At 38.9% G+C, this 15300-nt stretch overlaps 1 protein-coding gene across 3 annotated transcripts in view; it reads right to left on the bottom strand.

Moving 5' to 3' along the window:
- The window catches only part of XPNPEP3 (X-prolyl aminopeptidase 3), a 73237-nt gene that overhangs the window by 31024 nt on the left and 26913 nt on the right, over window positions 1-15300 (bottom strand). For all 3 annotated transcript variants that reach the window (XM_028115373.2, XM_088025386.1, XM_028115374.2), the window contains exons 3-4: window positions 12936-13343; window positions 10596-10798 (exon numbers count right to left, since the gene is read on the bottom strand). In XM_028115373.2, coding sequence (XP_027971174.1) covers window positions 10596-10798; window positions 12936-13343 — 611 coding nt within the window. The remainder of the gene's footprint in view (window positions 1-10595; window positions 10799-12935; window positions 13344-15300) is intronic.

The raw sequence follows: 15300 nt of genomic DNA, 5'->3' as shown, positions 1-15300 counted from the left end.
AGTTGTAGAGTTTGTCCTGCCAGTCTTAACATCAATTTCTGGGGTACTTAGGATGATTTGATAGTTATCTAGTTGTATTTGTGGGATGAAATGAGCCTAGGGTTCTCCTATTCCACCAACATCTTCCCCTCCTGTGTATTTTGTTTTTAAATTATAGTCATCTTACTGGGTATGAAGTAGTATCTCATTTTGGTTTTTATTTGCATTTTCCTAACAGCTAATGATATTAAGCATCTCTTCATGTGCTTATTGGTCATTTGTATATCTTCTTTGGGGAAATGCCCATTTAAGTCCTCTGCCCATTTTTTAAAAAAGATTATTTATGGGCCACCTGGGTGGCTCAGTTGGTTGAGCGACTGCCTTTGGCTCAGGTCATGATCCTGGAGTCCCAGGATCGAGTCCCGTTATCGGGCTCCCTGCTCAGCAGGGAGTCTGCTTCTCCCTCTGACCCTCCCCCCCTCATGCTCTCTATCTCATTCTCTCTCTCAAATAAATAAATAAAATCTTTAAAAAAAAAGATTATTTGAGAGAGTGAGAGCGAACGAGACCGAGCACAACCGGTGGGGAGAGGCAGAAGCAGGCTCCCTTCTCGGCAGGGAGCCCAACTTGGGGCTCAATCCCAGGACCCTGGGATCATGACCTGAGCTGAAAGTAGATGTTTAACTGACTGAGCCACCCAGCCTCCTCCTTTATCCATTTTTAAACTGGGTTGTCTTTTTGTTTTTGAGTTGCAGGAGTTCTTTACATATTCTGGATACTATACCTTTACTGTATAAATGGCTTGCAAATATTTTCTCCTGTTCTGTAGGTTGTCTTTTCACTTTTTTGATAGTGTTGTTTGATTGATGCACAGAAGTTTTTAATTTTGATGAAGTCCAATTTATCTGTTTTTCTTGTGTTGCTTATTTTGATGTCATACCGAAGAATCCATTGCCAAATTCAAGGTCATGAAGATTCACATGTATGTTTCTGCTAAGAATTTTACAGTTTTAGCTCTTAAGTTTAGGTCTTTGATGCATTTTGAGTGAATTTTTGTATATGGTGTGAGGTAGGGATCCAACATCATTCTTTTGCATGTGGATATCCAGTTGTTCTAGCATATCTGAATTATTCTTAATTAAATATATGGTTAAAGCATTATTTTGAAAGAAGAAATGATTCTGATAAGGAGGATGAAAGTACTACTATGAGCTTGGGTGACTGCCAAGCCATCCTTGGTTTGAATTAGCACTGGCTTTGAAATCAGTGGAATCAGGAAATAATAAAACCTGAACTTCAGCAGCTAGCAAAATAGATTGGAAGGGAGCTGCAAATCAATGACAGTTCTATTAAAAACTCAGTGGTGGTGGTTGCTCTTTGCTGAAAGCAAGACGACTCTCCAGGAGAATTTCACCTTTTCACAACTAATTCAAGACTGATGATGGAGGACAAAAGATCATGAAAGGGATTATTCAGTGAAGGAAATGAGCCATTTTGCAGATTTAGATACAACAACCTGATGAATTCTTTTTAAAAATGGCTCCTGAGAATTTTAGATCAAGGAACAGTATCTCTGGCTTTAAATACTGCTGAGGGTAGGGAAATGTTAGTGTTCACTGTGGTTCACATGACAATCCCTAGTTTACTAGAATGGATTAAGGGAGGGGTCCAACATAGAAGGACAATTGCTCTTCCTCTCCCTTGTTATATAAATGGTCACTGCGTCCTAAAGCTGCATCAGTGCTGTGGATGCAGGTACTACTGCACTGGCTATCTGATGAAGAAAATGAACACCCTTATAGGATCCTCCTGACTCAGGTTATGACTGACACTGTAATAAAGGATTTCATATATGACTTTGTTGTTGGACCCCAGGAAGACGTAAAAAGATAGTTTCAGATCTTTAATCTCAACTTCCTCCTATGGATAATAAAAAGATAATAATGAGTTTAGGACTTCACAGGAGAAATAAAATCCAATAAGAAAGAGGACATGCAAAAGAATAAAATCGGACCCTTGTCTTTTTGTTGTTGAGTTGTAAGAGTTCTTTATATATTCTGGATATTAGATTGTTATCAAATATAGATTTGCAATTACTTCTCTTGTTCATAAGTTATTTTTTACTCCCTTGATAATGTCTTTTGATGCACAAAAGCTTTTAATTTTGATGAAGTTCAATTTATCTATTTTTTATTGTTGTTGTTACTACTGCCTTTGGTGTCATATCTAAGAATCCATTGCCAAATCCAAGGTCATGAAGATTTACCCATATGTTTCTGCTAAGAAACACATACAAAAATTAACTAAAAAAAAAATGGATCAAAAGACCAAAACATAAGAACTGAAACTATAAAACTCTTAAGAGGAAAACATAGGGGAAAAGCTTCATGACCTTGGATTTGGCAATAATTTTTTGATATGACACCAGAAGCATAGGTAACACAAGAAAAAAACAGATAAATGTTGTATGATTCTAGTAGGCAAGTTCAAAGTAGGTTTGAGGTTACCAGGGGCTGGAGGGAGGAGAAATGGGAGTTATTGTCTAATGGTTACAGATCTGTGTTTCTATTTGGGATGATGAGAAAGTTCTGGAAATAGATAATGGTACTGGTTGTACAACAATGTGAATGTACCTAATGCCACTGAATTGTACACCTAAAAATGGTTAAAAAAGTAAGTTTTATGTTATATAAATTTTACAACAAAAAAATAGCAAATGGAAAGAAAATAAGGGGGTAACAATTCAGATCCTAAAACAATTGTTTTTTTTTTAAAGATTTTATTTATTTATTTGACAGAGAGACAGGCAGCAAGAGAGGGAATACAAGCAGGGGGAGTGCGAGAGGAAGAAGCAGGCTTCCCGCTGAGCAGGGAGCCCGATGTGGGGCTTGATCCCAGGACTCTGGGATCATGACCTGAGCCGAAGGTAGATGCTTAACAACTGAGCCACCCAGGTGCCCAACAATTCAGTTTTTTATGTTTAATTAAAAATGAAATAAAAAGGCAGAAATTGAAAGTGCCAAGCTTTGATAATTTTACAGTAAGGCAGAGAATTGGCAACTGCCTGTCTTCAAACTTCTCAGGATATAAAAATCCCAAGGCAGATATACTCAATTTATCTGAGTTTAGAGGAATTTTAGAAAGAAAAAGATTCCAATGAACCACTATCATCAGATGCCAAAATACAGGCTTTTAATATAAAGATAATATGGAAAAAGAAGATTGTTATGCTTCATATCATGCCAGGTCATCTATGGCAGGGAACTCAAGACATTTTAACAAATTTGTGAGTGAATGGCTGGATGCAGAGAAGAAACTCTTTTAGATCTACTGAATACAGGAACACTATGCAGCACTGCCTAGGAGACTGCAAATGAACCTCTTAGGGATGACAGAATTAATTCAAGGGAATGTGGGGATGCTACTCTGAAAAGAATAAAAATTAAAGTCTATTTAGAAGTTAGAATGTATAATAAAAAAGGATACTGTGATGTCTCCCTAAACTGACTGTATAACTGATATGAATATAATGTTTGAATAAAAATTCCTCCGCCTACTGGGTAACAAGGAAAAAAGGAGTAACTTGGATCCTCTCTTCACCCAGTACTCATCAGACATGCAACATGGGAGCCTTTAGAATTAACCCAAGCCAATTAAACTAGTAAATCTGAAACATTATTGGATACCTGGAAGGCAATAAGAAATAACTATCCTAAATAAAGAAATGTCAGATACAAGTATATTAGTGTCCATAAACTCACTGAAATAAGCCAGTGTGGCCAATGAGGAAGACTGTTGAATCAGGTCACAAACAGTAGACTACAAGGGGGCTCAATAAAACCATAACCTGCTGCTTCCAGTACAGTCCAGACTATTCAATTCATACAAGCTAAAGGTGACTGGTATTCTCTACTATCTGGCAAATGCAGTTTTCTCATTATTAATCACCAGTGAGAGCCTACAACAATTTGCATTCTTGTGGATTGGTTTAAAATATACAGTATTACCTCAAAAATATTAAAACTCTTCTGAATATTGTCACAATCTGATGAGGCATGACTGAGATCTAATATAGCTGGACAATACAACATACTGATGGTATTATTTTCTTTTTATTTCCCCTTTATTTAATTTTTTAAAGTAGGCTCCATGCCAAGTGTGGAGCGCAATGTGGGGCTTGAATTCACGACCAGGAGGAGATCAAGACCTGAGCTGAGATCAAGAGTCAGATGCTTAACCGACTGAGCCACCCTGGCGCCTGGGTATTATTATTTTCATCCGAAACTGCAGATCAAGTTAAAAGAGACTTTACTAAGGTCATAAATCATATGACTGATTGGGGATGACTAATTAACCTTGCTAGAAATCCAGGGCTCCACATAGACTATGGAATTTTGGGAGATTACATAGGTTGGAGCAATCTGTGACATATCAAACCACTAGGAATAAATTGTTATCAGTCCCTGACCCTCAGATTGAAGAGGTTCAACAACACATACTGCACATACTTGGTTTTTAGAAAAACCATACTCCACTTAGGGATGTTCTTGGCCCCAATTCATAAAATCACAATGAAAAAGGCCTTATTTGATTAGGGGCCTTAACAAAAAAAGGCTTCTTAGACTGCAGAAGGCTATGACTTAAGCTATTATGTTAGAACCATATGATCCTAACACTGAAATGATATTAGAAAGTGTCAGCCCTTGCACTCATACCAACTGGAATTTCCAGCAAAAGCCATAATCACTACTCCAAGATGACCTCTGGCTTTGGTGTTAAGACATTATTAGATGCTGCTTTCCACTCTATGTCTTTTGAAAGACAGTTGCTGATTTATTTTGGGGCATTTGCTGAGATCGCCCCAATAACTAAAAGACTTACAAGAGCAAATTAGGACCTGAAATACCTATCGTATCATTGCTAATGTCAGAAAAACATTCCAGTAAGAAGAGAGAGGCCCAAAAAAGTTGCATCATGAAATGGAAATGCACTATATAAAGCATGCGACCAGGGGATGGGACAGACTTATATTTATGAGCCTTTTTTCCTTGGGTCTCTTCTTTCAACCAACTGCCCAACGATGCCAGGTAATTTGTCTGGTTCACAGATGGTAGTTTCAGAATTGAGAGTAATTCTGTATGGAAAGGAGGTGCTTTGAGTCCAGCAGAAGGTAAAATCCTCATGGAAGAAAGTAATAACAGGTTGATCCACTGAGCTGGATTACATGCTGTGTTCTTACCTGTGATAGAACTAGATACAAATAAAAGTCTTGCTATTTGGGTAAATACTGATCCCAGGCTGTTGCCAATTGGCCTAATAAGTGGGCCATAAATAACTGGATAGTAAAAGATCCCCACATGTGGGGCCGCTGTTCTTTGGAAATCTCTATGGAAATTCTGAGGGCAAATCAAAGCAGGCCATAATGATGCTTACCAAAGAAACCCAAAGCCAGGGTTTGTAGGTAACTGCAATCAATAAATTGATGGCCTCATTCGTTCTCTTGAAATGGCAATGAAGGTCCATGACATGAATGGACATGGAGGAACTCAAGCCAGGCAGCAATGTACAAAACGACATAGACCACTGGCCCCACTGAAGCTCAAAAAAAATTGCCTTGGTTGCCAATGTCCCATTTTTCTGTACTTATCCAATCTGTCCCCCTTTTATTGGAGATGGACTAACCAGAAAATTCTACTTCAGGGGGAAAGGTGTGGGTTAAACTTAGTGTTGAAAGGAAGAAAGGCCAGATTGTCACTGAGGGGAAGGGAGCCAATAAATGAGTGCCACAAAAGGGAAAATCTAACATAATTTTGGTGCCTAAAGAGATGCTTAAAGCAAGAGAATAATATTTTCTCTTAGCTTTGATTCAGAAGCCTGTTGGGGCAAAGGACTCTAATGGAGTCTCCTTGTCAGAAGAGCCAAAAAGAGAGCTGAACAATAGCTAACCTAACAAATACACTTCCCAGAGTGACATATGTCCTCAAAATGGATGAAGAAATAAATGGGAGCTCTGTCAACAATGCAAATGTTTTTAGATTCTCATTTCACAGGATGCATCTATTATAGAGGAGCTGTGCTGGGAAGCAACCTGTGGAAAATGTTTAGCGGGCTGAATCTGAAAAACATTGACTAATAATCTCAAAGAACATCATGTGCCATTAATCATGATGATGGCTTTAAAAAGGTACCAGAGGGGCGCCTGGGCGGCTCAGTTGGTTATGCCTCTGCCTTTGGCTCAGGTCATGATCTTAGGGTCCTGAGATCGAGCCCCGCGTGGAGCTTCTTACTCAGCCGGGAGTCTGCTTCTCCCTCTCCCACACCCCCACCCCCGTCCCGCCCATGGTCTCTCTCTCTAATAAATAAATATTTTTTTAAAAAAACGAATTTTATTTATTTATTTGACAGAGAGAGAGAGATAGTGAGAGCAGGAACACAAGCAGGGGGCGTGGGAGAGGGAGAAGCAGGCTTCCCACTGAGCAGGGAGCCCGATGCGGGGCTGATCCCAGGACTCTGGGATCATGACTTGAGCCAAAGGCAGACGCTTAACGACTGAGCCACCCAGGCATCCTAAATAAATAAAATCTTAAAATAAAAGTGTACCAGAATATGGTGGTAGAATGTTATCTACTGCATATCCCTTTTGTCAAAATAATATTATGTGTAAAAACAGCTATTTGCCCTGTTATTGTGAGTAAATAGGCACAAGAAGGAGGAACAATTGGGACACTTGGATCACTGATAAGGACAAGCACTAGGTATAACTTGGTGGGCCCATATTCCTAAGAATTCTGAAATGTGTTTGGTTATGGGAAGTGCTACGAAACACTCAAACCAAAGTCTATCAGGAGTGACTACTACTCATGTGATCTAAGCCTGGGGGAATTAACATTTTTGAAGTACCAAATGTATTTCCTAATTGTACAAAGTCAGTTAGTACTCAATGACAACACGTCTGCTGTTGGCCGATTTGAAATAAAGAGAGCTTTAGTGGAATTAGGAGCTGCTTAGGAGTATTTGGTCAGGCAAATTTGTTGTTTTTTTTTTAAAGATTTATTTATTTTGAGAGAGAGAGCACAGGAGTGCACAGGGTGGGGGGGAGGGGCAGCAGAAGGAGAGACTCCCTCAAGCAGACCCGCCATGCAGCACAGAGCTTGATCCAATGACCCATGAGATCAGGATCCTAGCTGAAACCAAGAGTCAGATGCTCAAAGGACTGCGCCACCCAGGCACCCAGGAATATTTGTTTTTGTTTTTTTTAAAGATTTTATTTATTTATTTGAGAGAGTGAGCATGAGTGCGGAGAGGGGCAGAGAGAGAGGGAGAAGCAGGCTCTCTACTCAGCAGGGAGCCCGATGCTGCGCTGGATCCCAGGACCCCGGGATCATGACCTGAGCTGGAGGCAGAGGCTTAACCAACTGAGCCACCCAGGTGCCCTGGCATATTTTTTAATGAGGAAATGCATACTGCTGGAAAAGACCTACTAAGGGGCACTGGGGTGGCTCAGTTGATTAAGCATCCAAGTCTTGATTTCAGCTCAGCTCATGTTATCAGGGTTGTGAGATCACGCCCCAGTACTGGACAGATAATACTGTTATTAATGATCAAATATAGAGTGCTTCCTGTAGTGGATTAATGGGTTCTGCTGCAGGTTTCTTCTATTGGAAATCAGTATCTGTCAAACTATGTAACTGGTTATGTTCTCAAGATGTTTTGAATCCTAAAAAAACAGAGATATGGCCTCTGATCTATATTCATATGAGAAATAATATACTGTACATAAGAAAAGACAGATTGTAGGGGCATCTGGCTGGCTTACTCAGTGGAGCCTGCGGCTGTTGGTCTCAGGGTTTTGAGCTCGAGTCCCATGGTGGGTGTAGATACTACTTAAAAAAAAGAAAAGAAAAGAAAAGGTAGATTGTGTTGGAGAGGACAAAATAATTACACCATGATGGGGCATGGTAAGCTGATGGTGGCTCAGTAACCTGAGCATTTGACTTCGGATCAGGTCGTGATCTTGGGGTTCTGGGATTGAGCCCAGCGTTTGGCTCTGTTCAGCGGGGGTCTGCTTCTCCCTCTCTCTCTCTGCTTCCCCCTCCAGCTCATGCTCTCTCTCTCAAATAAATAAAATCTTAAAAAAAAATTACATGAAGATTTTTTTTTTGAAAGAGAGCGTGTGCGCATGCACACAAGAGGGGGAGAGAAGGGTCAGAGGAGAGAGAGAAAACCTTAAGTACACCTCAATCTCACGACCCTAAGATCATGACCTGAGCTGAAACCAAGAGTCAGATGCTTAACCGACTAAGCCACCCAGGTGCCCCTATAACAAAATTTTCTGATTTATACTGTAACTACAATGGTATTGCTATATAGGGTATAAATAGGGGGCATAAAGAAATTAATATTGTAGATACTAATAAACTTAGATAATACTGAAATTAATGATCAAATATAGTGGGAAACTGAATTAAAGCTATCTCAGGACATTATCCCTATGGAGGAGAACTGGTCTGAGAAATATTTAGAGTTGATTAATGATAGATTAATAATTCAGCAGATGTATACCATAAGGAGCAGACACTTACAGATCCAAGAAGCAAAAGAACTGTATAGTTACAAAAACATGGGAAAGTATAAATGGATGTTTAGCTATCTGTTTAAATTCCTACCAACCCCACATTGGATACTGTAAATGTTTGGATTCTGCATGTACATTTTTATTATGATTATGACATATTGCAAGGCAAGTAAATGATATCACACTAAGGATTACTGTTTTATTAGAAATAAGACTTGACAATGGGTTAATGGGGGTGGACTGCTCTGTGTGGGTTAATTCCTGAAATTAGCTTGAGCTGTTTTGCTAAATTCCTGTATGGCACTGACTTTGGTAAAGGCACAGCATGAAACATACTCATTAAAAGAGTTGTGAGGGCAATAAACACATGAAAAGATGCTCAACATCACTAACCATTAGGAAAATGCAAATTAAAACCATAGTCAGATACTCTTTCATACACTAGAATGGCTATTATCAAAAAACAGAAAACAAGTTGGCATGGATATGGAAAAATTGGAACCCTTGTCCATTGCCAGTGGGAATATAAAATGGTACAGGTCCTATGAAAAACAGTATGGTGGTTCCTCACAATACTGAACACAGAATTACCATTTGATCTACGTTCTACTTTTGGGTATATATCCAAAAGAAATGAAAGTAGGGGTTTGAAAAGCAGAATGTGCATAGCAGAATTATTCACAATACCTAAAGACAGAAACAACCCAAATGTCCATCAACACAAGAACAGATAAATAAAATGTAGCATATACATACAAAATGGCATATTATTCAGCCTTAAAAAGAAGGGAAATTCTGATATATACCACAGCATGGATAAATACTGGAGACATTTTGCTTGATGAAATAAGTCAGAAATAGGGGCGCCTGGGTGGCTCAGTCATTAAGCATCTGCCTTAGACTCAGGTCATGATCCCAGGGTCCTGGAATCGAGCCCCACATCAGGCTCCCTGCTCAGTGGGAAGCCTGCTTCTCCCTCTCCCCAACTTGTGTTCCCCCTCTCTCTGTCCAAAAAAAAAGTCAGAAATAAAGTAAATATTGTATGACTCCACTTATATGAGGTGCCTAAAAAGTAGTCAAATTATAGACTCAGAAAATAAAATGGTGGTCAGCAGAGGCTAGAGGGAAGGAGAAATGGGAAGTTATTGTCTAACGGGTATAGAGTTTCAACATGGGATCATAAAGAAGTTCTGGAGATATGTAGTAGGGGTGGTTGCACAACAATGGGAATGTATTTAATGCCACTGAACTGTACACTTAAAAATGGCTAAAGTTTAAATTTTATGTTATATATATTTCACCACAATTAATGAAAAGTGTTACAAGGAATTTTGGGTTAGTGTACCAGGTTCTGAATACTGATAGCAGTGAGATTAATGGTTTATATTTGGTCCCTCTTTGAGCTCTCTGAAGGGCTTTGCTGTTGTACAGCAGGAATAAGCCAATATGACCAAAACCGCAAAAATCTCTAGCTGAGATTCCATTTTGGGTCCCGTTTCCAAGGTGTTCTGTGTGTCCATCTGTGGTTCCTTATCCACAAGAGGAAAATGCATCCTGCCCGGCCCTTACTGAGGGAGGACAATGAGAGCCTGCACCTGGCTTCTCTGGACCCTTCTGTGAGACAGCCATGGACTGTGACAGGAGTTCTTACTTTAATGCTGTTGCTGTACTATACCCCTTTCCTATAATAAATTACAGCTTTGTAAGCATTGTCATTTTGGGTCCCGGGTCTTCTTTAGCAATCAAACTGTGTTTAACTGCCACTATTATTGTGGTTATTATTAGGAAAGGAAATACAATGAATTAATTTATGTTGCTCCAAAGAGAAACAACTAAGATCATGGGTGAAAGATACAAGAAGGAGATTTATCTTGCCTTGTGAGGTATTGAGCAAGTGTCTAGACATGTTCACTAAACATTAAAGTAGACGGTAGATGCTCATCTACTTTAAGATCACTGCATTGGGTACCTTAAGCTACCCACTGAACCCTAAGAACTTAGATTTTTTAATCTGGAAAAATTTTTTCAATAGAAACCATACCTGTGATGTTAGCTTCCCAGCAATCTGCATTCGCTCAATTTCTGCAGGAGATTTGATCAGCCGGAGGCGCTGTACCAGCTGCTGGACAGCCCGAACTTTATTCTTGCTCCTGGCTTTGACCTCAGTCAGATGCTGCATGTAGTCAGAGTGAAGCTGTGCATGAGAGGGCCTCATCCAGTCATACCAGACCATATTTGTCTCATCTTAAAATGAGCAGCAAAAAATAAATAAATAAATAAAAATTAACAAGAAATACCAACTGTTATAATGACTTGAACAAGAGTGAAAACTATAAAACCCGTGACATATAACTCTCTCAGGACTGAAGCAACTGAAAGGTTGATTATGTATCACTGGAAAGGCTATTCCCTGCAAATGGCAAGATATTCTGACACCAAATATACAGCTTTTCTGCCCCCAAACTTCAGGGTTCCCTATAAAGATGGTAGATGGGACTAAAGCTTTTTCTCCAGCTTTGATTTCATTCATTATTTATTAAACATTAAAGAACTCCATACCACAACTGAGCTAGAGGCACTGCTGAATAACTGAACATAAGAGGAGTGAAAAAAATACTCAGATCTTGACCTCCTGGTTAAAAGTATTCTCTTCCTTTCCAATCTCAGTGTTAGTGAAAGGAGGTTCTTATCTCATTTGGGAGCAATTCTTCATGGCTATGGAAACACTCTAGTGGATAATGTGTGCTAACCCATCTGCCATATATTCTCATTAGACAACCACCTTCTCCTTTGAACTCTAGAGACCCAAGGAACTATATGTGCCTGAGATGTAAGATGTGAAGGCCCATGATGAAAATGTTCCCACTTATACCACGTCTCCATTCGTCCCTTTCTTTTTCCTGATGTGGCCTAAGAGCAGCATTCCCAACAACTGAAGTCTGAAGGTTGTATGTTTTATACAAAGTATTTGGGACAGAAGAGGGGAAAAATCTTACAAATTTTGATTGGTTATATATCAGTGATACAATCTCCTAAATATTTTCATTTTAAAATAAAAATGGTTTTAAGTGTATATTACATGTCAAACGCTAATCTTATATTTAATAGAAATTTAACTACTCTTAAGACAGTAAAACCACTTCTACTACCTGTTCTTAGTGTATGAAATCAAAGCCCAACTTTTTTTGGTTTTTAAACTTTTAAATACATATGATTTCACAAATCTTTTCCTTTGCCTACTGCTTTTATCTAGTAAACTACTAACATTAAGAATGGTGAATGAGAAGTACTTTTGAGAAATACATTTGGTGTAAGGCTTTATTTAACAATACTAGGTTGATGAAATTTACACTGTTGAATAGGACAGCTAGAGACTAATTAAAAAAATAAAAAAGCTAAAAAAAATGATTGACTTTGTGAAGATATAAAAAAGTTCCACTAATTTAGCTGAGTAATTACCTCTGTAAAATAGAGAAAACTTGCATAAAGCAATGAAAACAATTCAAACATATTAGAACTTGCATATTCAAATGAGTATTTTCTTTCAGAGGAGTCTTTGCAGGAAACAAGTCCAATAAATTCCATGATCACTGGAAACAATTTTGGAATTTTCTTTTAGAAACTGACTTCAGAAATGATTTATAAACCATACAAGAAAATCAGACTATAATTTTACAACCATCCATATTTTGTCTAAAACTAGTACTTTCCAACTTGATCAGCTATTTTATTTACCAAATTTGGCGACTAAGTGACTTTTGGACACTTCAAAAAATAAAATGCTTCCCAGAGCTGTAGATTTACGAGAATCACTAAAGATAGTTTATAATGTAGTGTAGGTTCTGAAAAGTTCCAGAAAAGGAATCCTAAAACATTATGAGTGATTATAATTTTACCAGAATAAATGTAGAGAAAAACGACCTTTTTGAGGGGAATGGACTCAACTGTGTACTATACGAATCACCTGAGAATCCTTTTTAAAGTCAGATTCTGATCTAGGAGGTATGGAGTGGGGGCCTAAGATTTTACATTTTCAATTATCTATTATGTATTTGTAATCCTAATATGTGTCACCAGGTTATTCTGATGCTGGTGATGCACTGATCATTCTTTGAGAATACTGCTTCTTTCTGAAGACTTGGCAGAAGTAATAAGCAGTGATCAGAGGTCAATAGACTGGTCAGTGATCTTGAAGAATGACCTATGCTCATTCTGTACTTTAAGTCTTGTGGAAAAGATTTATGATCCTTTCATGGTGCTCAAGGAAATGCCGCTACAATATTCATTTTAGAAAATTAAGAACTTTGTCTAAATAGGCAAGGAAAGTCTTAATCCAAAATCTGGCCTGTGATTTGATTTGACTTCTGCTCCCATTTGTTACCTTTCAATTTTGGTATTAGATGTTGAAATTCCTCCAGTGTATAGGCTTCATCCACTCCCGTTAAAGCTATTGCTCCATCAGTGCCAGATCGTGGGCCATCCCAAAGTTCTCGACTAGGGTCTCTCCGAGGCACAAAAAGCATGGCCTTATGTGCTGGTAACTGCTTGCCAGGGAGGCTTTGAAGGACCAGAATGCTATCCGGCTCTTGGAATCCACACAGGTACAGGAAATTGTTGTCTTGGTGGAAGGTATAGGGGATATCATTGCTCATGTAGTATGTAGGGTTGGACAGCAGAACCACTGTCTGGTCTGTCCCACTCTGCCCTTCTGTTTCCTTGTGGATCAGAGACATTAGTTTGTGCCTGCGAAGTGCATATTCCACTTGAGATAGTCCTGGCGTCACCTCTCCTAGAAATGACAAATAACAGTGATGCTTTGCATTTACATAGTGCCAAACTACTTTTAGGGTAGCTTAATATTAGATGAAGACACCCAAGTTCATTTCTTCAATTTATGCCAAATCTCCTCAGAGCACACGGGGAATTAAGGAGATGACCCAGGTTTCAAATTTTCTATTCCACTGCAAAAAGGTTGGAAGAAATGATAGTTAAATGTGTTCCTGCCAGAAACCTGGAATCATGACCCCATAAGAACTCTTTCATTCTTTTACTCATTCAATCAAATCTTTATTGAACATTATTATGTGGAAGGCATTGTTAGGCATATAATTAAGGTTGACCTAAAGTGTCAATATAAAAGGTGAGAAGGATGACATTATCCGTGTATGACTTTCCTGAAAGAATGTAAGCTCCATGAGGACATAGATTTTTGTCTGTTTAATGTTATATTCCCAGAGCCTAGAATAACAACTGGAATGTAGTGGGCATTTGATAAATATTTGTAAAATGATGTATAGTTTTTAACATAATAGAGTTTAGGGCCAAAGAACGTCCCCCAATTTCAAGAGCTAAAATAAATTTCTCCTTCTGAATTTCCAGTGCATAATAATACCTTTCTAATAGGACTTTTCACTCTCTACTTTGCATTTTTTTTTAAAGATTTTATTTATTTATTTGAGAGAGAGAGAATGAGAGATAGAGAGCACGAGAGGGAAGAGGGTCAGAGGGAGAAGCAGACTCCCCGCTGAGCAGGGAGCCCGATGCGGGACTCAATCCCGGGACTCCAGGATCATGACCTGAGCTGAAGGCAGTCGCTTAACCAACTGAGCCACCCAGGCGCCCCTCTACTTTGTATTAACAGTAGAGCTGGATACACATAACGTCCCTGAGGGTTCCCTCCCTGAGGGAAAATCTTTGTATTTTCCAAGTGGGACCATCTTTGTATTTTCCAAAAACTCTAATAATATTATCTACCTCTTGGGGCTGTCATGAGAAGCAACCTTGATAAAGCATGTGGTTCTTAAGGAATGAAGACTCCCCAAAGAATCTTTAGAAGCTATGGATTCAGGGGCACCTGGGTGGCTCAGTCGGTTAAGCTTCTGACTCTTGATTTTGGCTCAGGACATGATCTCAGGGTCGTGAGATAGAGCCCTAGGTGGGGTTCCATGCTCAGCAGGTAGTCTGCTTCTCTCCCTCTCCCTCTGCCCCTCCCCTTGCTTGGGCACATGCACTCTCTCCCTCAAATAAATAAATCTTAAAAAAAAATAAAATAAAAGCTATAGAGTCATTGTTTATTAAACTGCACATAGGCACACACAAACTTCTGACATATATTTCAAGAGCTGTCTGATTCACTTAAGCCCACTCACAAAACTCTTATTAGGAACATGTGTTATTAAGTGTTACATATTAGTTCTCAGTATTAGTACCCAGCATACTGCCTGGTTCCTTGCCCAGTGGTGACTGGGTGAGTGTTTCCCTTCTGTATTGGAAATTATGTGTGCTTTCACTTTAGGTTGCAAAATAAAAGAACTACTAAAACAATCACTCATGAAAGCTGTATCCCTCAGCCTACACAGAGGAATAATAATAGTAAAACACCACCTAATGCTTACTGAATGCTTCTTATGTGTCTGGTACTATTCTAATTACTTATAGATATCAGCTCATTTAATCTTTACATTGACTTTGTGATGTGGATTACTATTATTTCCTGTAGTAGCCAGTCTCCACATCCAAGTATGGAAAGATAGCCATGAAATACTGCTATATGAAAAAGTTACAGTACAAGATGGGTGATATGATCCCAATTATTAAAACAAAACAAAACACAAAAACAAAGAGCGAAAAAATAATTAGGAAAAAAAAAACCAACTTCTGGGGCACCTGTGTGGCTCAGTTGGTTAACTGTCTGCCTTTGGCTCAGGTCACGATCCTGGGGTCCTGGGATCGAGCCTTGCATCGGG

This window comes from Eumetopias jubatus, unplaced genomic scaffold, assembly GCF_037043125.1.
Source record: "Eumetopias jubatus isolate StellerSeaLion01/CBP00866 unplaced genomic scaffold, mEumJub1_p1.0 scaffold_8, whole genome shotgun sequence".
Lineage (NCBI taxonomy): Eukaryota > Metazoa > Chordata > Mammalia > Carnivora > Otariidae > Eumetopias > Eumetopias jubatus.
This window is presented reverse-complemented; position numbering and strand designations above follow the sequence as displayed.